This window comes from Nerophis ophidion, linkage group LG22, assembly GCF_033978795.1.
Source record: "Nerophis ophidion isolate RoL-2023_Sa linkage group LG22, RoL_Noph_v1.0, whole genome shotgun sequence".
Classification (NCBI taxonomy): domain Eukaryota; kingdom Metazoa; phylum Chordata; class Actinopteri; order Syngnathiformes; family Syngnathidae; genus Nerophis; species Nerophis ophidion.
Window position 1 is genome coordinate 9,279,228 of NC_084632.1, and position 24,655 is coordinate 9,303,882.

The 24,655-nt window shown below is 41.2% G+C and overlaps 1 protein-coding gene across 1 annotated transcript in view; it reads left to right on the plus strand.

The window, feature by feature from the left end:
• The first annotated feature begins 2,249 nt into the window (after window positions 1-2,249).
• The window catches only part of LOC133540533 (guanine nucleotide-binding protein subunit alpha-11-like), an 83,630-nt gene continuing 61,224 nt past the window's right edge, over window positions 2,250-24,655 (plus strand). The window contains exons 1-2 of the mRNA XM_061883208.1: window positions 2,250-2,500; window positions 22,703-22,866. Coding sequence (XP_061739192.1) covers window positions 22,716-22,866 — 151 coding nt within the window. The 5' untranslated portion in view covers window positions 2,250-2,500; window positions 22,703-22,715. The remainder of the gene's footprint in view (window positions 2,501-22,702; window positions 22,867-24,655) is intronic.

Here is a 24,655-nt window from a genome sequence, read left to right on the forward strand (position 1 = left end):
TTTTGTTGTTTATTGTAAAATCTATGGTCATTGTTTTGACAGTGCACTACTATAAATGGAAAAACAGTACCACTATTATTTTTACAATGAAATTTTGGCGACTGAGCAGCCACATTTTTTTTTGTTGTAAAATCTATGGTCATTGTTTTTATAGTGAGTTACTGTAAATGGAAAAGCAGTACCACTGTTTCTTTTATTGGAAAATGTGTGTTCATTGTTTTTGCAGTGCAAGTGGAAAAATGGCACCACTTTGATTTTTACAGTAAAATTCTGGCGACTGAGCTGCCAATTTTTTTTTACTGCAACATCAATGGTCTTTTTTTTTTTTTTTACAGTGCATTACTGTAAATGGAAAAAAGTATACCAATATCATTTTAGCAGGAAAATTTTGGCGACTGGGCTGCCAGTTTTTTTACCGTAAAATCTTTGATTATCATTTTTACAGTGCAATTTGCAAGTATTAAATGGCGCCGCCACTTTCATTTCTACTGTAAAATTCTGTTTTTTTAAAATTGTGAAATCTATGGTCATGGTTTTTACAGTGCATTACTGTAAATGTAAAAAGATTATCACTGTTATTTTTAGGGTTTCAATCAAAAGTACACTTCTGGCGACTGAGCTGCAATATTGTTAATTCTGTGGTCAGTGTCAAAATAGGAAAGTTCCAGAATCTTACATCAGCTGCTTCTCAAGCACCCCTTGTCAAGACTTGGACTATGAGATTGATTGTTTTTCCGACGCAAAGGAAAATTGGCACGAGCAAGGCGTGAATGAAGGTACATATTCATTTCTTACTAACACTAACACACTACAACAAAAGGCAAACAAAAGGCGCGCACAATGGCTGAACAATACTAGACTATGAATACAGACAAAGCACAAAGGCAGAACTAAAACAAACCAGAAACTTACGTGGCATGGACAGAATGTTTAAACAGCATGGCTAGGCATGAATCGAGTTGAGGTATAAAGTCGCCAGACTGACTTCCTGGCAACTTCCGGTTTAAATAATAAACATGATAAGCGCAAACAGGTGTGAGACATGAAGACAAGTTGAAAACTAATGCGTTGGCATGGTAACAAAAAACAACAACAGGAAGTTAAAGTTAAAGTACCAATGATTGTCACACACACACACTAGGTGTGGTGAAATTTGTCCTCTGCATTTGACCCATCCCCTTGATCACCCCCTGGGAGGTGAGGGGAGCAGTGGGCATCAGCGGTGCCACGCCCGGGAATCATTTATGATGATTTGCAGGAACAGGAACTGAGTGTCCAAAAAATAAAAGCAAACATGACAAAAACAAAACATGATCCAATGGGCGTGACCCCCCTGAACCAGCAGGTAAAGCATTTTTGGCATGAATACATCGGATTTACCGTATTTCCTTGAATTTCCGCCGGGGCGCTAATTTATTTAAAACCTTTTCTCACTCCTGCGCTTACCAAAGGCATGCGGTAAAAGTAAGCATGCGCTAATTATTTTAAAACCTCTTCTCACTCCGGTTCTTACCAAAGGCATGCAGTAAAAATTTGAGTGTGATGTAAAGTTGGACCTTATATCCTACTGAAAAGCTCTTAATCTTCTTCCCTTCATGCGATTTCAAATTACCGGTATTGAAATCGGCCTCCTCCATTTTGAAAATGATGACAGGGGAAGTGTCACTCGTGATTTCACGAGTTTGACCAGGCGGTAATACTAAGCATGCGCTAATTATTTTGGGAAGCGAGTTCGACCCGGTAGTAATTCAAGGCAGGCGCAATTCAAGGAAATACGGTATTTACTGTCGAAAACATAAACCACTTGGAATTTTCTTGTTTGAAACATTTGCAAATAAAATGCATATTAAAAAATATAATGTTTCATTTCAAAAGGTACTGACGTTACGTTTTTTTTTTTTTTTAATCATCTGTAAGCCATAATCAACAAAAATATTTAAAAAAAAATCTTTAAAGTATTTCACTCTATGGAATATGAGAGTTACATTTTTTTATGTCACTACTGACGTACATTTGCTTTTTAAATATGATTTAATGAATTGGGAAATTGTCCAGGGTGTACCCCGCCTTCCGCCCGATTGTAGCTGAGATAGGCGCCAGCGCCCCCCGCGATCCCAAAGGGAATAAGCGGTAGAAATGGATCGAATTCCTCAATTTCTTCGACAGCTCTTATTTCGAAGGTCTGTATCGCGCGACTTCCGGCGCTGCGTGCGGTGAGCTTGCCGCGTGTCGCCGCCCGCAGCGCATTCCACCTGCGGAGCGGAAAGGACACCGCCGCACATTCCTGCCGAGGCGCAGCGAGCAGGTCGCCTCGTCGTGACACACAGAGGGAGAGAGACAGACAGAGAGAGAGAGAAAAGAAAGAAAGAAAGACGTTTCCTTTCCCAAATGGACGTCCGAGGACGCGCTGCTTAGCGTACCTGAAGAGGAGAGCGGAGCGGAAGGGAAATGGACGGCGGAAAGGAGCAAGGAGAAGCGAGTGTGAAGTCACTGATTTAAGGTAAAGGAGGCTTCTTTTCTTTTCTTTTCTTTTCATCTTTTATTCACCAAAAGCTCACGTAAACACACTTTGACGAATAATACTCAATGAAACATGACAACATAAATCACCAGAACTACACTGTACGGTAATGTCTTTTATTTTGTAATAAACATAGGAATATGTTCATATTACTTATATTAACCTACACACACACTAATCATTTTCAACCCATTTTCAGTTGAATATGCTACAAAGACAACATATTTGATGTTCAAACTGATAAAAAAAATTTTTGTTGCAAATAATCATTAACTTTAGAATGTTGATGCCAGCAACACGTGACGAAGAAGTTGGGAAAGGTGGCAATAAATACTGATAAAGTTGAGGAATACTCATCAAACACTTATATGGAACATCCCACAGGTGTGCAGGCTAATTGGGAACAGGTGGGTGCCATGATTGGGTATAAAAGCAGCTTCCATAAAATGCTAAGTAATTCACAAACAAGGATGGGGTGAGGGTCACCACTTTATAAGCAAATTGTTGAACAGTTTTAGAACAACATTTCTCAACGAGCTATTGCAAGGAATTTAGGGATTTCACCATTTACGCTCCGTAAAAACATCAAAAGGTTCAGAGAATCTGGAGAAATCACTGCACGTAAGCGATGATATTACGGACTTTTGATCCCTCAGGCAATACTGCATCAAAAACCGACATCAGTGTGTAAAGGATATCACCACATGGGCTCAGGAACACTTTACAAAACCACTGTCAGTAACTACAGTTGGTCGCTACATCTGTAAGTGCAAGTTAAAACTCTACTATGCAAAGCAAAACCCATTTATCAACAATATCCTGAAACGCAGCCGGCTTGGCTGGGCCCGAGCTCACCTAAGATGGACTGATGCAAAGTGGAAAAGTGTTCTGTGGTCTGACGAGTCCACATTTCAAATTATATTTGGAAACAGAGGACGTGGTGTCCTCCAGAACAAAGAGGAAAATAACCATCCGGATTGTTATAGGCGCAAAGTTCAAAAGCCAGCATCTGTGATGGTATGGGGGTGTATTAGTGCCCAAGGCATGGGTAACTTACACATCTGTGAAAGCACCATTAATGCTGAAAGGTCCATACAGGTTTTGGAGCAACATATGTTGTCATCCAAGCAACGTTTTCATGGACGCCCCTGCTTATTTTAGCAAAACACGTGTTACAACAGCGTGGCTTTGTAAAAAAAGAGTGCGGGTACTTTCCTGGCCCGCCTGCAGTCCAGACCTGTCACCCATCGAAAATGTGTGGCGCATTATGAAGCGTAAAATACGACAGCGGAGACCCCGGACTGTTGAACGACTGAAGCTCTACATAAAACAAGAATGGGAAAGAATTCCACTTTCAAAGCTTCAACAATTAGTTTCCTCAGTTCCCAAACATTTATTGAGTGTTGTTAAAAGAAAAGGTGATGTAACACAATGGTGAACATGCCCTTTCCCAACTACTTTGGCACGTGTTGCAGCCATGAAATTCAAAGTTAATTATTATTTGCAAAAAAAAAAATAAAGTTTGAGTTTGAACATCAAATATGTTGTCTTTGTAGTGCATTCAATTGAATATGGGTTGAAAAGGATTTGCAAATCATTGTATTCTGTTTATATTTACATCTAACACAATTTCCCAACTCATATGGAAACGGGGTTTGTGTATATATATATATATATATATATATATACATATATATATATATATATATATATATATTCATTATTTAAAATCAATGGTGATGATTTGTTACGGCAAAATAAAAAACATATATGCAAACATGGTGAAATTTGCTGGTGGATACTTCAACATCTTGTTTAGACCGTTCCTGAAATGTGCCTAAAAAAACAAAAAAACAATGTCAATCTTTTCCTTTTGATTTGATGTTTTAGTCACGTAAACACACTTTGACGAATAATACTCAATGAAACATGACAACATATAAATCACCAGAACTACACTGTACGGTAATGTCTTTTATTTTGTAATAAACATATGAATATGTTCATATTACATATATTAACCCATATACTGTATACGTATGTACATATATATATATATATATATATATATATATATATATATATATATATATATATATATATATATATATATATATATATATATATATATATATACATACAATGATGAGTTGGGAAATTGTGTTAGATGTAAATATAAACGGAATACAATGATTTGCAAATCCTTTTCAACCCATATTCACCTGAATGCACTACAAAGACAAGATATTTGATGTTCAAACTCGTAAACTTTATTTTTTTTTTGCAAATAATAATTAACTGAGAATTTCATGGCTGCAACACGTGCCAAAGTAGTTGGGAAAGGGCATGTTCACCACTGTGTTATATCACCTTTTCTTTTAACAACACTCACTAAATGTTTGGGAACTGAGGAAACTAATTGTTGAAGCTTTAAAAGTGGAATTCTTTCACATTCTTGTTTTATGTAGAGCTTCAGTCGTTCAACAGTCCGGGGTCTCCACTTTCGTATTTTACGCTTCATAATGCGCCACAAATTTTTGATGGGTGACAGGTCTGGACTGCAGGCGGGCCAGGAAAGTACCCGCACTCTTTTACCACGGAACCACGCATTTGTAACACGTGGCGTGGCATTGTCTTGCTGAAATAAGCAGGGGCGTCCATGATAACGTTGCTTGGATGACAACATATGTTGCTCCAAAACCTGTATGGACCATTCAGCATTAATGGTGCCTTCACAGATGTGTAAGTTACCCATGCCTTGGGCACTAATACACCCCCATACCATCACAGATGCTGGCTTTTGAACTTTGCGCCTATAACAATCCGGATGCTTATTTTCCTCTTTGTTCTGGAGTACACCTTGCCTCTGTTGGCAAATATTAATTAAAATTTGGACTCGTCAGACTACAGAACACCTTTCCACTTTGCATCAGTCCATCTTAGGTGAACTCGGGCCCAGCCAAGCCGGCGGCGTTTCAGGATATTGTTGATAAATGGGTTTGGCTTTGCATAGTAGAGTTTTAACTTGCACTTACAGATGTAGCGACCAACTGTAGTTACTGACAGTGGTTTTATGAAGTGTTCCTGAGCCCATGTGGTGATATTCTTTACACACCGACGTCGGTTTTTGATGCAGTACCGCCTGAGGGATCAAAAGTCCGTAATATCAGGACTCACGTGCAGTGATTTTTCCAGATTCTCTGAACCTTTTGATGATTTTACGGACCGTAGATGGTAAAATCCCTAAATTCCTTGCAATAGCTCGTTGAGAAATGTTGTTCTAAAACTGTTTGACAATTTGCTTACAAATTGGTGACCCTCACCCCATCCTTGTTTGTGAATTACTTAGCATTTCATGGAAGCTGTTTTTATACCCAATCATGGCACCCACCTGTTCCCAATTACAAAGTCAACCTGTACAAAAATAATCGGCGTCCTCAATGTTGGTTACGGCCCTGGCTGAGATATAACAAAAAATGCCTTGAAAGGCGTCCTCCCTCGGCCGACGTCACAGGGTTTCTACGTAACATGTGAGTCTGCTCTTGCCGGGCTTGCCAGAAAAGAAAGTGAAAATGATTTCTGTTTGAAGTGTAAGTGGTAATTACACAGTAGTAATTAATCACACCCTCCAGGATTTGGCAGTGATTCTTCTCAAATAAATCAATCAAATGATTGGTAACTTCATAAATATGTCCGATGCCATAATTTGGCCAATCAGAGTCACTTTGGTGGATAAAGTTAAAGTACCAATGATTGTCACACACACACTAAGTGTGGCGAAATTATTCTCTGCATTTGACCCATCACCCTTGATCACCCCCTGGGAGGTGAGGGGAGCAGTGGGCAGCAGCGGTGCCGCGCCCGGGAATCATTTATGGTGATTTAACCCCCAATTCCAACCCTTGATTCTGAGTGCCAAGCAGGGAGGTAATAGGTCCCATTTTTATAGTCTTTGGTATGACTCAGCCGGGATTTGAACTCACGACCTACCGATCCCAGGGCGGACACTCTACCCACTAGGCCACTGAGTAGGTGGAATGTGTCTCTGAGCAGCGCCCAAACGCCTAATCCAGGTGTGTCCAAATGATGACCCGCGCCGACGCCAGTTCCACCAACAATCTGGCCAGGAAGGTTGTTTACATATTACATTTAATACTTCTTAAGGGTGGGCTTCACGGTGGAAGAGGGGGTTAGTGCGTCTGCCTCACAATACGAAGGTAGTCCTGGGTTCAAATCCAGGCTCGGGATCTTTCTGTGTGGAGTTTGCATGTTCTCCCCGTGAATGCGTGGCTTCCCTCCGGGTACTCCGGCTTCCTCCCACTTCCAAAGACATGCACCTGGGGATAGGTTGATTGGCAACACTAAATTGGCCCTAGTGTGTGAATGTGAGTGTGAATGTTGGCCCTGCGACTTGTCCAGGGTGTAACCCGCCTTCCGCCCGATTGTAGCTGAGATAGGCGCCAGCGACCCCAAAAGGGAACACGCGGTAGAAAATGGATGGATGGACATCTTAAGGGTTGATGGCTTCTTATTTGAATGATTCCGGCCATTGAGTGTTTTCAATGCACAGCATTTACTAGGGGGTGTAACGGTACACAAAAATTTCAGTTCGGTACGTACCTCGGTTCAGAGGTCACGGTTCGGTAAGAAAACAACAAAATATGCATTTTTCGGTTATTTATTTACCAAATTTGCAAAATCTTCCATCAAAAATATTTTTCGTAGTGGAATATTTGATGTGAAGTAATGGGAAACTTGGATAGGTTAATAATTCATAATAACATTGATTTTGATTCAATATTATGTTTTTAGTAATGACAGTTTGAAAGAAAAAAAAAACAGCTTTGTTTTATTAGTCAACGTTGCAACTTTTTCTAAATTAACCTTTAAGCTTTTTTATTTCATCCATCCTTTTTCTACCGCTTATTCCCTTTTGGGGTCGCGGGGGGCGCTGGCGCCTATCTCAGCTACAATCGGGGGGAAGGCGGGGTACACCCTGGACAAGTCGCCACCTCATCACAGGGCCAACACAGATAGACAGACAAACAACATTCACACTCACATTCACACACTAGGGCCAATTTAGTGTTGCCAATCAACCTATCCCCAGGTGCATGTCTTTGGAAGTGGGAGGAAGCCGGAGTACCCGGAGGGAACCCACGCAGTCACGGGGAGAACATGCAAACTCCACACAGAAAGATCCCGAGCCTGGATTTGAACCCAGGACTGCAGGACCTTCGTATTGTGAGGCAGACACACTAACCCCTCTGCCACCATTTTATTTCATTTTTGTTTATTTTAATAGTATTTTTAGAATGTGCCGTGGGCCTTTAAAACATTAGCTGTGGGCCGCAAATGGCCTCCGGGGCACACTTTTGACACCCCTGCTATAGATAATAAATAATAAAATGTGATAAATCTATAAGTAAAAAGCAGAGCCTGGCGACGCATGCACGTTTATCATAACTATCTCGCTCTCTCTGTCTCTGGTCCTCCCTCACGAATGTTGCTGCGTGCACAAATTGTTTTGTTTTTAACCCCTTCTTAACCCTGAACGTACATTGAAAATACACGCAACCCTAACTTAAAGGCCTACTGAAATGAGATATTCTTATTCAAACGGGGATAGCAGGTCCATTCTATGTGTCATACTTGATCATTTTGCGATATTGCCATATTTTTGCTGAAAGGATTTAGTAGAGAACATCGATGATAAAGTTCGCAACTTTTGGTCGCTAATAAAAAAGCCTTGCCTGTACCGGAAGTAGCAGACGATGCCCGCGTGACGTCACTGGTTGTAGGGCTCCTCACATCTGAAAATTGTTTCTAATGTGAACCTCCAGCAGTAAGAGCAATTCGGACTGAGAAAGCGACAATTTCCCCATTAATTTGAGCGAGGATGAAAGATTTGTGGATGAGGATATTGATAGGAAACTCATTTCGGCCGCTTGTACCCGTGATCTTGTCCTTTTGATCATGACCCAAAGTTCATGACCATAGGTGAGGATCGACCGATAAATTGAGAGCTTTGCCTTCCGGCTCAGCTCCTTCTTCACCACAACGGATCGATACAGCGTCCGCATTACTGAAGACGCCGCACCGATCCACCTGTCGATCTCACGAGCCACTCTTCCCTCACTCGCGAACAAGACTCCTAGGTACTAAAACTCCTCCACTTGGGGCAGGGTCTCCTCCCCAACCCGGAGGTGGCACTCCACCCTTTTCCGGACTTGGAGGTGCTGATTCTCATTCCGCTCGCTTCACACTCAGCTGCGAACCGATCCATTGAGAGCTGAAGCTCCCGGCCAGATGAAGCCATCAGGACCACATCATCTGCAAAAAGCAGAGCCCTAATCCTGCAGTCACCAAACCGGAACCCCTCAACGCCTTGACTGCGCCTAAAAATTCTGTCCATAAAAGTTATGAACAGAATCGGTGACAAAGGACAGCCTTGGCGGAGTCCAACCCTTCAGCGCTATACAAGTACAACCCATTTATCATTTACTCGTTTGCCGCTTTTCCACTAACGCAGGGGTAGGCAACCCAGAATTTTGAAAGACCATTTTGGACCCAAATAACACAACGCTGTCAAGCGCCATTCATATAAAACTCGCAGGCCGCACTCACATTAAACTTTCATATTAAGCTGGGGGCCGCAAAATAACGTCTCGCGGGCCGCAATTGGCCCCCGTGTCTGAGACCCCTGGTCTAAAGTATATCAAAATAAACATAATAATGCCACCAAGTCAGATATTGCTATTTTCAGGCTTCTGCAAAAAGTGCACGACAGCAGGTGTGTGTGTGTGTGTGTGTGTGTGTGTGGGTGTAGACGTAGACAATTTTGAAACAACACTTGTGTGGATGAACATTGTTTTAACCCCAAATATGTCTTTTTGAAAGTCTCTGTGTTGGGGTGGACATGGACTAAAGCTCATGTTTGGCACGGACTGTTTAGGTGTCGCACAGCGTGTTTACGTCACACATCATACGCTGCACAACGCCGCTCCTTGAAATCCGCTTGAGTCTCGAAAACTATTTGGCCGACATAACTGGCAATGTCAGTTATGTCAGAAAGCAGAGGACAAGAGCTGGAGCAAAGCCAGGGAGTTAAAGGCCTACTGAAACCCACTACTAGCGACCACGCAGTCTGATAGTTTATATATCAATGATGAAATATTAACATTGCAACACATGCCAATACGGCCGCTTTAGTTTACTAAATTGCAATTTTAAATTTCCCGCGAGTTTCTTGTTTAAAACGTCGCGGAATGATGACGCGTACGCGTGACGTCCAGGACTGACAGGAAATAGCGCTGCACTACTAGCAACTAAAAGTAATCTGCTTTAATCGCCAAAAAAACGGAAATGCTGATTATCGGTCCTGCTAGACACCGACCTCTATTTAATAATACAACTCTAACATTTGACAACCAAACAATTAAACAAGGCGACTCGGTAAAGAATCTGGGTGTTATCTTTGACCCAACTCTCTCCTTTGAGCCACACATTAAAAGCGTTACTAAAACGGCCTTCTTTCATCTCCGTAATATCGTTAAAATTCCCTCCATTCCGTCCACTAAAGACGCTGAGATCATTATCCATGCGTTTGTTACGTCTCGCCTCGACTACTGTAACGTATTATTTTCGGGTCTCCCCATGTCTAGCATTAAAAGATTACAGTTGGTACAAAATGCGGCTGCTAGACTTTTGACAAGAACAAGAAAGTTTGATCACATTACGCCTGTACTGGCTCACCTGCACACTTAAGATGTGACTTTAAGGTTTTACTACTTACGTATAAAATAGTACACGGTCTAGCTCCATCCTATCTTGCCGATTGTATTGTACCATATGTCCCGGCAAGAAATCTGCGTTCAAAGGACTCCGGCTTATTAGTGATTCCTAAAGCCCAAAAAAAGTCTGCGGGATATTGAGCGTTTTCATTTCGGGCTCCAGTACTCTGGAATGCCCTCCCGGTAACAGTTCGAGATGCTACCTCAGTAGAAGCATTTAAGTCTCACCTCATTTGTATACTCTAGCCTTTAAATAGACTCCCTTTTTAGACCAGTTGATCTGCCTTTTATTTTCTTTTTCTCCTATGTCCCACTATCCCTTGTGGAGGGGGTCCGGTCCGATCCGGTGGCCATGTACTGCTCGCCTGTGTATCGGCTGGGGACATCTCTGCGCTGCTGATCCGCCTCCGCTTGGGATGGTTTCCTGCTGGCTCCGCTGTGAACGGGACTCTCGCGGCTGTGTTGGATCCGCTTTGGACTGGACTCTCGCGACTGTGTTGGATCCATTATGGATTGAACTTTTAACAGTATCATGTTAGACCCGCTCGACATCCATTGCTTTCCTCCTCTCCAAGGTTCTCATAGTCATCATTGTCACCGATGTCCCACTGGGTGTGAGTTTTCCTTGCCCTTATGTGGGCCTACCGAGGATGTCGTGGTGGTTTGTGCAGCCCTTTGAGACACTAGTGATTTAGGGCTATATAAGTAAACATTGATTGATTGATTGATAATTACACAGTATTTTGGACATCTGTGTTGCTGAATCTTTTGTAATGTGTTCATTTAATAATGGAGACTATAAAGAACAATGCTGTTGGTAGAAAGCGGTGGATTGCAGCTGTCTTTAGCACCGAGACACAGCCGGTGTTTCTTTCTTTATTGTGAAGCTTTAACACAGAGCGGTCAAGCGAACATGTTTTCTCTACGTCAACCAGCATGTTTTTGGATGGGGAAATTGTGATATATATATGTTACCGGGGACATCAGTGGATTATTCGTCGTCCTGCAGCAGCTGTGAGCTTGGCTCCTCTGCTTCTCTCTGAGACACTGCCTGTTCACCGCAGCCATCCGACCTTGAGGTATGCCTTTACAATCTTTAAAATCTCACGAAAACACTATTAAAACAATAAGCAGATAAGGGATCTTCCAGAATTATCCTAGTAAATGTGTCTAATTACATCTGAAACGCTCACACTGCTGCTGCCCGGAGCCGTCGCTTTTTTTTTTTCTTCTAGTCCTTCACTACCAATATCCTAATTCACAAATCTTTGATCCTCGCTCAAATTAATGGGGAAATCGTCGCTTTCTCGGTCCGAATTGCTCTTACTGCTGGTGGCCATGATTATAAACAATGTGAGGATGTGTGGAGCCATGCAACCCGTGACGTCACGCGCACATCGTCTGCTACTTCCGGTACAGGCAGGGCTTCTCTATTAGCGACCAAAAGTTGCGAACTTTATTGTGGATGTTCTCTACTAAATCCTTTCAGCAAAAATATGGCAAAATTGCGAAATGATCAAGTATGACACATAGAATGGACCTGCCATCCCCGTTTAAGTAATAAAATCTCATTTCAGTAGGCCTTTAAGAAGCGACAAAAGTTGTGTAAGGTGTGGGAAAACTTCACACTAGCATGGAAGGACAACACAGTGGTATGCAAACATTGCAAAGTGGAGTTGGTATACCACAGCGGCAAAAGTTCACCCTCCATATGATTTGCCTGAGAAACTGCACAGGACAAAAAAACAATAACAAAAAACATTAAATTTTTTTTGTAAAGCAAAATAATGATTTAATCATTTACTTGATTAGTCGATCTGGATATTCGATAGAATACTTGATTACTAAAATATTGGATAAGCTGCAGCTCTACTCTGGAGTTCAAATTTAAAAAGAGTGAGGTGATTATGCGTCTTCTGGAATGTTTACAATGAAAACAACACAACTACAAATGTGGTGACTATTTCTGAATAATCTTAATTATTCTGATCCACATCTTGTCTTACAACGGAGGAAGAAGAATACTGAGTTGCATCCCAAGAACACCACAACTACTGTGAAGCATGGGGGTGGAAACATCATGCTTTGGGGCTGTTTTTCTGCTAAGGGGACAGGACGATTGATCCGTGTTAAGGAAAGAATGAATGGGGCCATGTATCGTGAGATTTTGAGCCAAAACCTCCTTCCATCAGTGAGAGCTTTGAATGGTGGACCAAATACTTATTTTCCACCATAATTTACAAAGAAATTCTTAAAAATTCCTACAATTTGAATTCCTGGATTTTTTTTCACATTCTGTCTCTCACAGTTGAAGTGTACCAATGATGAAAATTACAGACCTCTGTCATCATTTTAAGTGGGAGAACTTGCACAATCGGTGGCTGACTAAATACTTTTTTGCCCCACTGTATGTTGTATAAAAACAAGGACCATGAATAAAATAAACTAAATATCAACATCTGTATTTCTAATGTATCCTTCCTCTGATTATAATCGCTATCAAGGCAGAAAGGAAAGGAAATGGAAAACAATGTGAACAAAATTGCAAAAATCTCATTCAACACTTTAAAATGAAGGTGCAAAAATAAGGAATATGTAAGCAATTCTTAAAGGAAATAGTACAAAGTGTGAAAATGTCAACATAGAGAAACCTGAGAAGAACTATTTTGTGCCGGTGTAGTTTCAGGAAGTGGCAGCTGTGCTCTAAAGGGTGAGCGCGGTTAAGGTGGTGTGATATTACCGCTCTTGGTGGGGATGAGCGACATAATGTGGAAGGGACTTTTCCTCGTGTATCCACAATTTCTTCGCTCTCATCAGCACTCGTTTTTACTTTCTCTTCTCACTCAGGGTTTAAATGTGGCGCACCAATATCAGCCGCCACACCTTGAAAACACGATTGTTGTTTTTATACTTGAAAAAAAATTCAAGTAATATAATAAGAAGAGAAGTCACTCAAAGTCTTATGCTATTTTTTAACTTTTTTCTCCATTTAAATGCCAACAAACAGCACAATTCTAACAGGTTTTACATCTCGTGCAAACATTTTCGCTTACACTTCCTCGTTCTCCGCTAATCCGCTGTCAGGCATGGACGATGAACTTGTAAAAAATGAAAGCACACAAACACAAAACTTCAACACCGGTTGGTCGTTACAGTATGACTTAATATTTACACATATATTTATATCCTATTATTTGTGCACTCTTTCCGAGTGACGTTCTAAAAACTCAGCCACCCAAAAAAAGACAATCACTGAAAACATCGCTGCTGAAACGGGATGTAAACAAGACGTACAGGAGTGTCTGTCAGCATGTCTGTGATGTGGAAATGATTTGTATATTTATATTGTACTTATACCCACGGACAACCATCTGCAAAATGTTCAATTTTTAAGAGGACAGTGGCGACTTTTAGGACGAGAAAGTCCAAGTAGTGTCAGAGTCATTTGGTGACGAACGGAGGCAGGCATTGAACAGGAAAACATGATTTAATTAAAATATTAGAACAAGAACAAACCAAAGGGGTACAACGGTGTGCTTGAAAAAAATGAAAGCACACAAACACAAAACTTCAACACTGGTTGGTCGTTAAAGTATGACTGGATATTTATACATTTATATTTACATCCTATTATTTGTGCACTCTTTTCTGAAAGCTCAGCCACCCAAAAAAAGACAATCACTGAAAACATCGCTGCTGAAACGGGATGTAAACAACACGTACAGGAGTGTCTAGAGCGTTGTCAGCATGTCTGTGATGTGGACGTGATTTGTATATTTATATTGCACTTATACCCACGGACAACCATCTGCAAAATGTTCAATTTTTAAGAGGACAGTGGCGACTTTTAAGACGAGAAAGTCCAAGTAGTGTCAGAGTCATTTGGTGACGAACGGAGGCAGGCATTGAACAGGAAAACATGATTTAATTAAAATATTAGAACAAGAACAAACCAAAGGGGTACAACGGTGTGCTTGAAAAAAATTAAAGCACACAAACACAAAACTTGGTCGTTACAGTATGACTGGATATTTATACATTTATATTTATATCCTATTATTTGTGCACTCTTTTCTGAAAACTCAGCCACTCAAAAAAAGACAATCACTGAAAACATCGCTGCTGAAACGGGATGTAAACAAGACGTACAAGAGTGTCTGGAGCGTTGTCAGCATGTCTGTGATGTGGACGTGATTTGTATATTTATATTGCAATTATACCCACGGACAACCATCTGCAAAATGTTAAATTTTTAAGAGGACTGTGGCGACTTTTAAGAAGAGAAAGTCCAAGTAGTGTCAGAGTCATTTGGTGACGAACGGAGGCAGGCATTGAACAGGAAAACATGATTTAATTAAAATATTAGAACAAGAACAAACCAAAGGGGTACAACGGTGTGCTTGAAAAAAATTAAAGCACACAAACACAAAACTTGGTCGTTACAGTATGACTGGATATTTATACATTTATATTTATATCCTATTATTTGTGCACTCTTTTCTGAAAACTCAGCCACTCAAAAAAAGACAATCACTGAAAACATCGCTGCTGAAACGGGATGTAAACAAGACGTACAAGAGTGTCTGGAGCGTTGTCAGCATGTCTGTGATGTGGACGTGATTTGTATATTTATATTGCAATTATACCCACGGACAACCATCTGCAAAATGTTAAATTTTTAAGAGGACTGTGGCGACTTTTAAGAAGAGAAAGTCCAAGTAGTGTCAGAGTCATTTGGTGACGAACGGAGGCAGGCATTGAACAGGAAAACATGATTTAATTAAAATATTAGAACAAGAACAAACCAAAGGGGTACAACCAAAAGAGCGCACGAGGCGGATAACAAACTAAGGGAGCTTAACATGGAAGCTAGCAAAAAACAAAAAGGGTCTAGCGTGGAAGCTAGCGGGTAGCGAACGGGAAAACAAAAGCCGTAATGTGTAGTACTAAACAAACTGGAAGCAAGGAACAAAGAACAGTAAGCTACAAACATCTAACGGATATAGCTTACCGCTACGCTGCAAATACAAGACACGGCACGACACAACACGACAGGAGCGACAAGAGCGTCATCGAAACTACAATAATCCAGCACTGGCTGGAGGAACAAAGCAGGTACAAATAGGAGCGGGCTGATTGACACCAGGTGTGGCCAGGTGCCAGTCAGCCGCAGCTGAGGAGAAACAGCGCCCAGGGAGAAACAAAGGAAACAGACAAAATAAGAGCGCTGAGAGGGAACACTACCCACGCACACAGGAAACAAAGACAAATGCAGAGGGAAAAACTAAAACATAGACAAACTGTCAGGGGCAAGCCTGACAAGTAGAGCAACATCGCAAAGCAAGTGTGACGTCATGCTGGCTTCAGCCTCTTTAGAGGGACTGAAGCAGACTCCAAACACCAGTACATTCCATAATAACACCAAAAGAAGATGCTCGATTTGTTGATTGTTGTTGTTTTTCTTTTTTAAAAAAGTCTTTATAAAGTCTAAAACAATTGTAACATTCTCAACAAAGCACTTTGTAAAATAAGCATCAACAATTGATATGGCAAAACGATATAAAAAATACATGTTAATACTAATAATAACACATTTTTCAAATGTATGTACCGTATTTCCTTGAATTGCCACAGGGCATATAGTATGCGCCTGCCTTGAATTACTGCCGGGTCAAACTCGCTTCGCAAAATAATTAGCGCATGCTTAGTATTACCGCCTGGTCAAACTCGTGACGTCAAGAGTGACACTTCCCCTGTCATCATTTTCAAAATGGAGGAGGCTGATTTCAATACCGGTAATTTGAAATCGCATAAAGGGAAGAAGATTAAGAGCTATTTAGTAGGATTTAAGGTCCAAGCTTACATCACACTCAAATTTTTACTGCATGCCTTTGGTAAGTGGCGGAGTGAGAAGAGGTTTTAAAATAATTAGCGCATGCTTACTTTTACCGCATGCCTTTGGTAAGCGCAGGAGTGAGAAGAGGTTTTAAATTAATTATCGCCCCGGCGGCAATTTAAGGAAATACGGATATACATTTTTTGGGCCTTTTTTTAACAGAAAATCATATTCAAATCACGTGATGACATCACAGTGACCACGCCCCTAACCACGCCCCCACTGCCACAGGTAATCTGGCATCCTATGTTCAAACCCTGTCAGTCCATGCAACGAACAAAGAACCAACCACGAGTCAACAACGTAGTCAAACTTCGCAAGAAGACAGGATTTTGGATCAAAATTTTTCATCGAACGCATTTTTTATTATCAATTATATGTCTTTGGCAAGTTATAATGATATCATTTTATCTCCCAGCTCTGCTTTGTCCTACTTTTTTGTTGAGTTTCCTCAAAGGCTGTAGCAGCTTCTCTCCCCGAGGGCTTGACATGATGTTCCATGAATTGATGAGCGTGGACCCCGACTTAAACAAGTTGAAAAACTTATTGGGGTGTTACCATTTAGTGGTCAATTGTACGGAATATGTACTATACTGTGCAATCTACTAATAAAAGTTTTAATCAATCAATCAATCAATCCAAATAAGTAGCGTAAACCGAGAGCCGCTCATTGATGTGAACGACGGGATCGGGCTGGCGGTGGCGAGTGATTTGGAGAGTGAAGTGTTAAACTCCACAAAGGCAGAGAGACCGAAAGTCTCCTCTCCAGATCCTAACAAAAAGCTGAGGCCTTTGTTTTTTTCCCAATGCTGATCTTGTCAAAACGTGGACTTGGGGGTTTGTTTCACCGGAAGGCAAAGAAAAGTTGGCGCGGGCAAAACGTGAATGTAAGTACATATTTATTAATAACACTAACCAACTATAAAAAAAAAAGAAGCAAACAAAAGGCGCGCACAATGGCGGAGAACAAACTTGACTAATGAAAACAAAAGACTAGCGCTAAGGCAGAACTATGGACAAAAAAACAAAAGACACTAACTGTGGCATTAATAAACAAAACTTACGTGGCATGACAAGAAGCAAAACTATGGATCGGCATGAGTGACAGAGGTGTAGCACGGCATGAAGTGAGTAGAGCAGGGGTCGGGAACCTTTTTGGTTGAGAGAGCCATGAAATCCAAATATTTTAAAATGTATTTCTGTGAGAACCATATCATATTTTTTAACACTGAATACAACTAAATGTGTGCATTTTTTAAGTAAGACCAACATTTTTACAGTATGTTAAGTCTCTAGGGCTTCACGGTGGCAGAGGGGTTAGTGCGTCTGCCTCACAATACGAAGGTCCTGCAGTCCTGGGTTCAATCCCGGGCTCGGTATCTTTCTGTGTGGAGTTTGCATGTTCTCCCCGTGAATGCGTGGGTTCCCTCCGGGTACTCCGGCTTCCTCCCACTCCCAAAGACATGCACCTGGGGATAAGTTGATTGACAACACTAAATGGTCCCTAGTGTGTGAATGTGAGTGTGAATGTTGTCCGTCTATCTTTGTTGGCCCTGCGATGAGGTGGCGACTTGTCCAGGGTGTACCCCGCCTTCCGCCCGATTGTAGCTGAGATAGGCGCCAGCGCCCCCCGCAACCCCGAGAGGGAATAAGCGGTAGAAAATGGATGGATGGATGGGTTAAGTCTCTAATTGTTTTTAATAACATTGTTATTTATTGAACAGGTGCGGTGTAAAACGGATGGATTAAAATGCATGAGGATGTTTTATATTTTGAACGTTATTAACATCGTGATTACCAGCGGAATTATTAATTACTTATCGTGTTAAGCAATCTCAGCTAAGATTTATTTGAGAGCCAGATGCAGTCATCAAAAGAGCCACAGGTTCCCTACCCCTGGAGTAGAGGTAAAGTTGCCAGGCTGACTCCCTGGCAACATTTGGTTTAAATAATAGACATGATCAGTGATAACAGGTGTGCGAGTGCAAAACGTGAGACAGGTGCATGACATGAGGACAGGTGAAAGCTAATGGGTAGTCATGGAAACAAAACAAACAACGAAGTGCAAAAACAGGAAACAATAGAGTCTTAAGCAAAACAGAACATAACTAAACAAAACATGATCACAAGACATGACAGATCTTGGCTAAAACCTCAGCTAGGATGCTACCTGTTCTTTTGCTTTGGCACTTTTTTATTCATATTTTCTTGACTGATTAGTTAACTTTGTGTTTTTTCACAAAATTAAACGGGTCTTTTATTTAAAATGTATTTATGTATATGTAAAGTTTATTCAAAACACCATATAAACGATGTAAATAGGTTTTATTTTGTGTGTTTTACATTAGTTTTTCATTTTACACATAATTTGGCCGCAAAATAATTTAAGTAACAAAAAAATCTGAGGAGCCATTTAGGAACTGGACCAAAAAAGCCGTAATTCCCATTACTTATAGCCGACATAGTACAAACCCCCAAAACAGTGAAGTTGTCACGTTGGGTAAATGGTAAATAAAAAGAGAATACAATGATTTGCGAATCATTTTCAACTTATATTTGTCAGAACGTGGACTTTGGGGTTTGTTTTTCCGGAAAAGAAAGGAAAGTTGGAGCGGGCAAGGCGTGAAGGTAATGACATCTATTATTTTAACACTATAACTACAAAGAAAGAAGCAAACAATAGGCGCGCACAATGGCGGAGAACAAACTTGACTAATGAAACAAAACTTGCACAAAAGCAGAAACTATGAACAATAAAAAAAACTTACTTGGCATGGAACTATGAAACAAGCAGTGTGAATCGTAAACATGGCACGAAGCAGAGTGGAGGTAAAGTTGCCAGGCTGACTTCCTGGCAACTTTCGCTTTAAATAATAGACATGATTAGTGGCAGGCGTGCGAATGCAAAACGTGAGACAGGTGCGTGACATGAGGACGGGTGAAAACTAATGGGTAGTCATGGAAACAAAACAAACAAGGAAGTGCAAAAACAGGAAACAATGGAGTCTTAAGCAAAACAGAACATAACTAAACAAAACATGATCAGAAGACATGACAATATTCAATTGAATAGACAAGATATTTCATGTTCACACTGAGAAACTTTCTTCTTTTTTGCAAATATTAGCTCATTTGGAATTTGATGCCTGCAACATGTTTATAAAAAGCTGGCACAAGTGGCAAAAAAGAGTTCCCACAGGTGAGCAGGCTAATTGGGAACAGGTGGGTGCCATGATTGGCTATAAAAGCAGCTTCCATGAAATGCTCACTCCTTCACAAACAAGGACGGGGCAAGGGTCACCATTTTTTCAATAAATGCCTGAGCAAATTGTTTAAGAACAACATTTCTCAAGCAGCTATTGCAAGGAATCTAGGGATTTTACCGTCTACACTCCGTAATATCATCAACAGGTTCAGAGAATGTGGAGAAATCACTGCACGTAAGCCATATTACGCACCTTCCATCCATCAGACACTACTGCAGCAAAAAGCCACATCAGTGTGTAAAGGATATCACCACATGGGCTCAGGAACACTTCAGAAAACCACTGACAGTAACTACAGTTGGTCGCTACATTTGTAAGTACAAGTTAAAACTCTATTATGCAAAGCCTAATGCATTTATCAACAACACCCAGAAACGCTTTGCTGGGCCCGAGATCATCTAAAACGGACCGATGCAAAGTGGAAAAGTCTTCAGTGGTCTGAAAAGTCCACATTTCAAATTGTTTTTGGAAACTGTGGACGTTGTGTCCTCCGGACAAAAGAGGAAAAGTACCATCTGGATTGTTCTAGGGTGAAAGTGTTCTAGGCAGCATGTGTGATGGTATGGGGGTGTATTAGTGGCAAAGGCATGACTAACTTACACATCTGTGAAGGCACCATTACTGCTGAAAGGTACATACAGCTTTTGGAGCAACATATGTTGTTATCATGGACGCCCCTGCTTATTTCAGCAAGACAATGCCAAGCCAGGTGTTACAACAGCGTGGCTTCATAGTAAAAGAGTGCAGGTACTAGACTGGCCAGTCTGTAGTCCAGACATTGAAAATGTGTGTGTTACGTCTGGGTGGCATCGTGATGCGGTTGGTGCTCTTCCAAGATGCAGATCGGGCACGGACACAGATTTATTCAATAAATAAAACAGACTAAGAACAGAAAAACTGGTGCTAGGCAGAAAAGGCAAAACCAACAGAACTAGCATGGGAGCTAGGGAAGTAACAGAAAATTTGCACTAGGCACAAAAGGCAAAACTAAACTACTAGCATGGGAGCTAGAGGAACCAAGGCATGGGATTACCGAGTCAAGGATCAAGGACGTCAGAGTTGTACGAACACAAATTGCGTGTAACACAAACTATGCGGAGAGAACGAGTGAACGGAAAAGGCAGGCTTAAATACTGGGCAGTAATCAAAAATGCAGGGGTGCGTCAACCGAGAGTAGTAGGTGGAACAAATAAGAAACCATGGCAATAAGATACAAACAAGAAGAGCACAAACAAACTCAGCACCAGAAGAGTCCAAAACATACTTGCCAACCCTCCCGGATTTTCCGGGAGACTCCCGAAATTCAGCGCCTCTCCCAAAAACCTCCCGGAAGAGATCTTCTCCCGGAATTCAAGCCCCCTCCAGCTCCATGCGGACATGAGTGGGGACAGCCTGTTTTTACGTCCGCTTCCCTGTTATATAAACAGCTTGCCTGCCCAATCACGTTACAACATCTACGGATTTTAATAAAAAACTGCACACACAAGGAGACGAAGCAGAAGAACGAGGAAGTTACAGCCATGGCGACGCCGTCTGTAATAGAGTGATTCTATGTTGTCTGTCGCCATCTCCTGGTGAATGTTGGCTATAGCGTTATGGGGTTGCTTTTTGATTGGCCAACGATTTACGTGGTGGTGTGCACCTCACGGCAAGTGACTCTGGGCAGTATGCAAATGGCAGAACAAAGGTTACTCAAATAGTGAAAGGTAAGTGTTGTTTTTTTTTTTAGTAACCAGCAAGCACAGTACAGTTAGTAGAAAAACTGTGTTTTTATTACTGTGTATTTGATAGGTGCCGTCTAAAATTCAACTATTTCTTTTATTTATTTATATATATAATAAAATACATATATATAGCTAGAATTAATTGAAAGTCAAGTATTTCATCCATCCGTCCATCCATCCATTTACTACCGCTTATTCCCTATGTATATATATATATATATATATATATTTTTTTTTTTGTATATATATATATATATATATATATATATATATATATATATATATATATATATACTCGAGTTGGTGAATTATACTCGTCCCCTCCTAACCACGCCCCACGTCTGTTGCCATCTCCTGGTGAATGTTGGCTATAGCGTTACGGGGTTGCTTTTTGATTGGCCAACGATTTGCGTGGTGTTGCGCACCCGACGGCAAGTGACTCTCGCCAGTACGCAAATGGCAGAACAAAGGTTACTCAAATAGTGAAAGGTAAATGTTTTTTTTTTTAGTAACCAGCAAGCATAGTACAGTTAGTAGAAAAACTGTGTTTTTATTATTGTGTATTTGATAGGTGCCGTCTAAAATTCAACTATTTCTTTTATTTATATATATAATAAAATAAATATATATAGCTAGAATTCATTGAAAGTCAAGTATTTCATACATGTATATATATATATTTATATATGCATATATATGAAATACTCGAGTTGGTGAATTATACTTGTCCCCTCTTAACCACGCCCCCCGCCCAAACCACGCCCCCCCCCCCCACCCCTCACCTCCCGAAATCGGAGGTCTCAAGGTTGGCAAGTATGGTCCAAAACAATCAAAAAACCCAAAAGGACTCAAAAACCAAAATAAGAATGCGATCCGGGAAGCGGATCACAACAGTGCAAAGGCTAAAATATGAGGCTGGAGACTGTTGAACAACTTAAGCTGTACTTCAAGCAAGAATGGGAAAGAATTCCACTTCAAAAATGTGTCTCCTCAGTTCCCAAACCTTTACTGAGTGTTGTTCAAAGGAAAGGCCATGTAACACACTGGTAAAAATGCATTTTTTTTTACATGTGTTGCTGCCATTGCATTCTAACTTCATGATTATTTGCAAAAGTAATTTTAATTTCTCAGTGTGAACATGAAATATCTTGTCTTTGCTGTCTATTTATTTGAATAGAAGTTGAAAAGGATTTGTTGTATTCTCTTTTTTTACCATTTACACAACCTGACAACTTCACTGCTTTTGGCTTTTGTAACATTTTTAAGGCGGGAATTGTGATCTTAATTCTAAGAAAGAGGATCCAGGAACGGAGCAAATAATCTAAGTAAAGTTTAGTTTTTTCCTGCTAAGCTTGAAAACTAGAGATGGCTGCATTGGGTGGGGTCATAAAAGAAGCACTTCAATTGAGAGATAAGGAGGGCAGCTAATAAGCCAGATAGCGGCACCTGAAGCAATGCATTGTGGGACTTTTATCACTAACACTGACCTCTTTGAACCCTAGGCGCCCGGGGGCCATGGCGAGCTGCTGGGACTGCTGCCGGCGAGCGTGCATGTGCTTCCTGTCCGAGGACGAGCAGAAGACAATCATAGTGGACAACGAGATCAAGAAGATCCTGAAGAAACAGAAGAAGAAGGACCGGCAGGAGATCAAAATCCTGCTGTTGGGTGAGCGAGCGCCTCTCATGACGTCAGCGCCACGCTGCTGTAAGGAGCGTGGCGCTGACGCAACACTCGGCCTGGCCTGTTTGGTGACCCCGAGCCCAGCGCCGCAAGTATGTCAGGCCCGCCTGCGAGAATGCCAAGAATGGTGCAGATTGTAATCGGCGCTGGTTTAAAAGCCACCAGACCGGAGGCTCACAGGCCTGCTTTTGACGGCTACTTTGAAGGCAGAGTGATCTACTTTGCTAGAAACTTAAAGTTGAGTTAAAGTGGCAATGATTGTCACACACACACACACACACACTAGGTGTGGTGAAATGTGTCCTCTGCATTGGATCCATCCCCTAAATCAGTGTTTTTCAACCTTTTTTGAGGCGAGGGACGTTTTTTCTGCGTTGAAAAAATCCCGAGGCACACCACCCGCAGAAATCGTTAAAGGGGAACATTATCACAATTTCAAAAGGGTTAAAAACAATAAAAATCAGTTCCCAGTGGCTTGTTTTATTTTTCGAAGTTTTTTTCTTAATTTTACACCTCCCGGAATATCCCTAAAAAAAGCTTTAAAGTTCTTGATTTTCGGTATTTGCGATGCGACTGTCCATTTCCCTGTGACGTCATACAGGGCTGCCAATACAAACAACATGGCGGTTACCACAGCAAGATATAGCGACATTAGCTCGGATTCAGACTCGGATTTCAGCGGTTTAGGCAATTCAACAGATTACTTATGTATTGAAACAGAGGGTCGGAGTATGAAGGCAGATAGCGAAAACGAAATTGAAGAAGAAACTGAAGCTATTGAGCGAATAGCTATTGGCGCTATTCGGCCATAGCATGGGTGTACCTAATGAAGTGGCCCATAGCATGGCTGCCTTATTAGCATCGCCGGTAAAATGTGCGGACCAAACGATCAGGACTTTCACATCTTGTGACGCTGGAGCAACTTAAATATGTCGATTGGTAAGTGTTTGTTTCGCATTAAATGTGGGTATCTAGTTTCAAATGTACATACAGCTAGCGTAAATAGCATGTTAGCATCGATTAGCGTAGCATGTTAGCATCGATTAGCTGGCAGTCATGCTGCGACCAAATATGTCTGATTAGCACATAAGTCAACAACATCAACAAAACTCACCTTTGTGATTTAGTTGACTTAATAGTTGCAAATGCATCTGCAGGTTATCCATACATCTCTGTGCCATGTCTGTCTTAGCATCGCCGGTAAAATGTGGAGACACTCTGGCACATTCAATGGGGGTCTGGCGGCAGACACTTTCACATCATCGGGCCAGTGGTGCAACTTGAATCCCTCCCTGTTAGTGTTGTTACACCCTCCGACAACACACCGACGAGGCATGATGTCTCCAAAGTTCCAAAAAATAGTCGAAAAAACGGAAAATAACAGAGCTGAGTCCCGGTGTTTGTAATGTGTTGAAAATGAAAATGGCGGGTGTATTACCTCAGCGACGTCACGTTATGACGTCATTTCTACGAGACCGATAAACAGAAAGGCGTTTAATTCGCCAAAATTCACCCATTTAGAGTTCGGAAATCGGTTAAAAAAATACATGGTCTTTTTTCTGCAACATCAAGGTATATATTGACGCTTACATAGGTTTGGTGATAATGTTCCCCTTTAAAAAACAAAACTCAGTTGACAGTAAAAGGTTGTTGTCGTAATTGTTGGATGTGACTTCAAACCATAACCATAACCAAGCATGCATCACTATAGCTCTTGTCTCAAAGTAGGTGTACTTTCACCACCAGTCACATCCCGCCGTGAGTTATTTGGAGT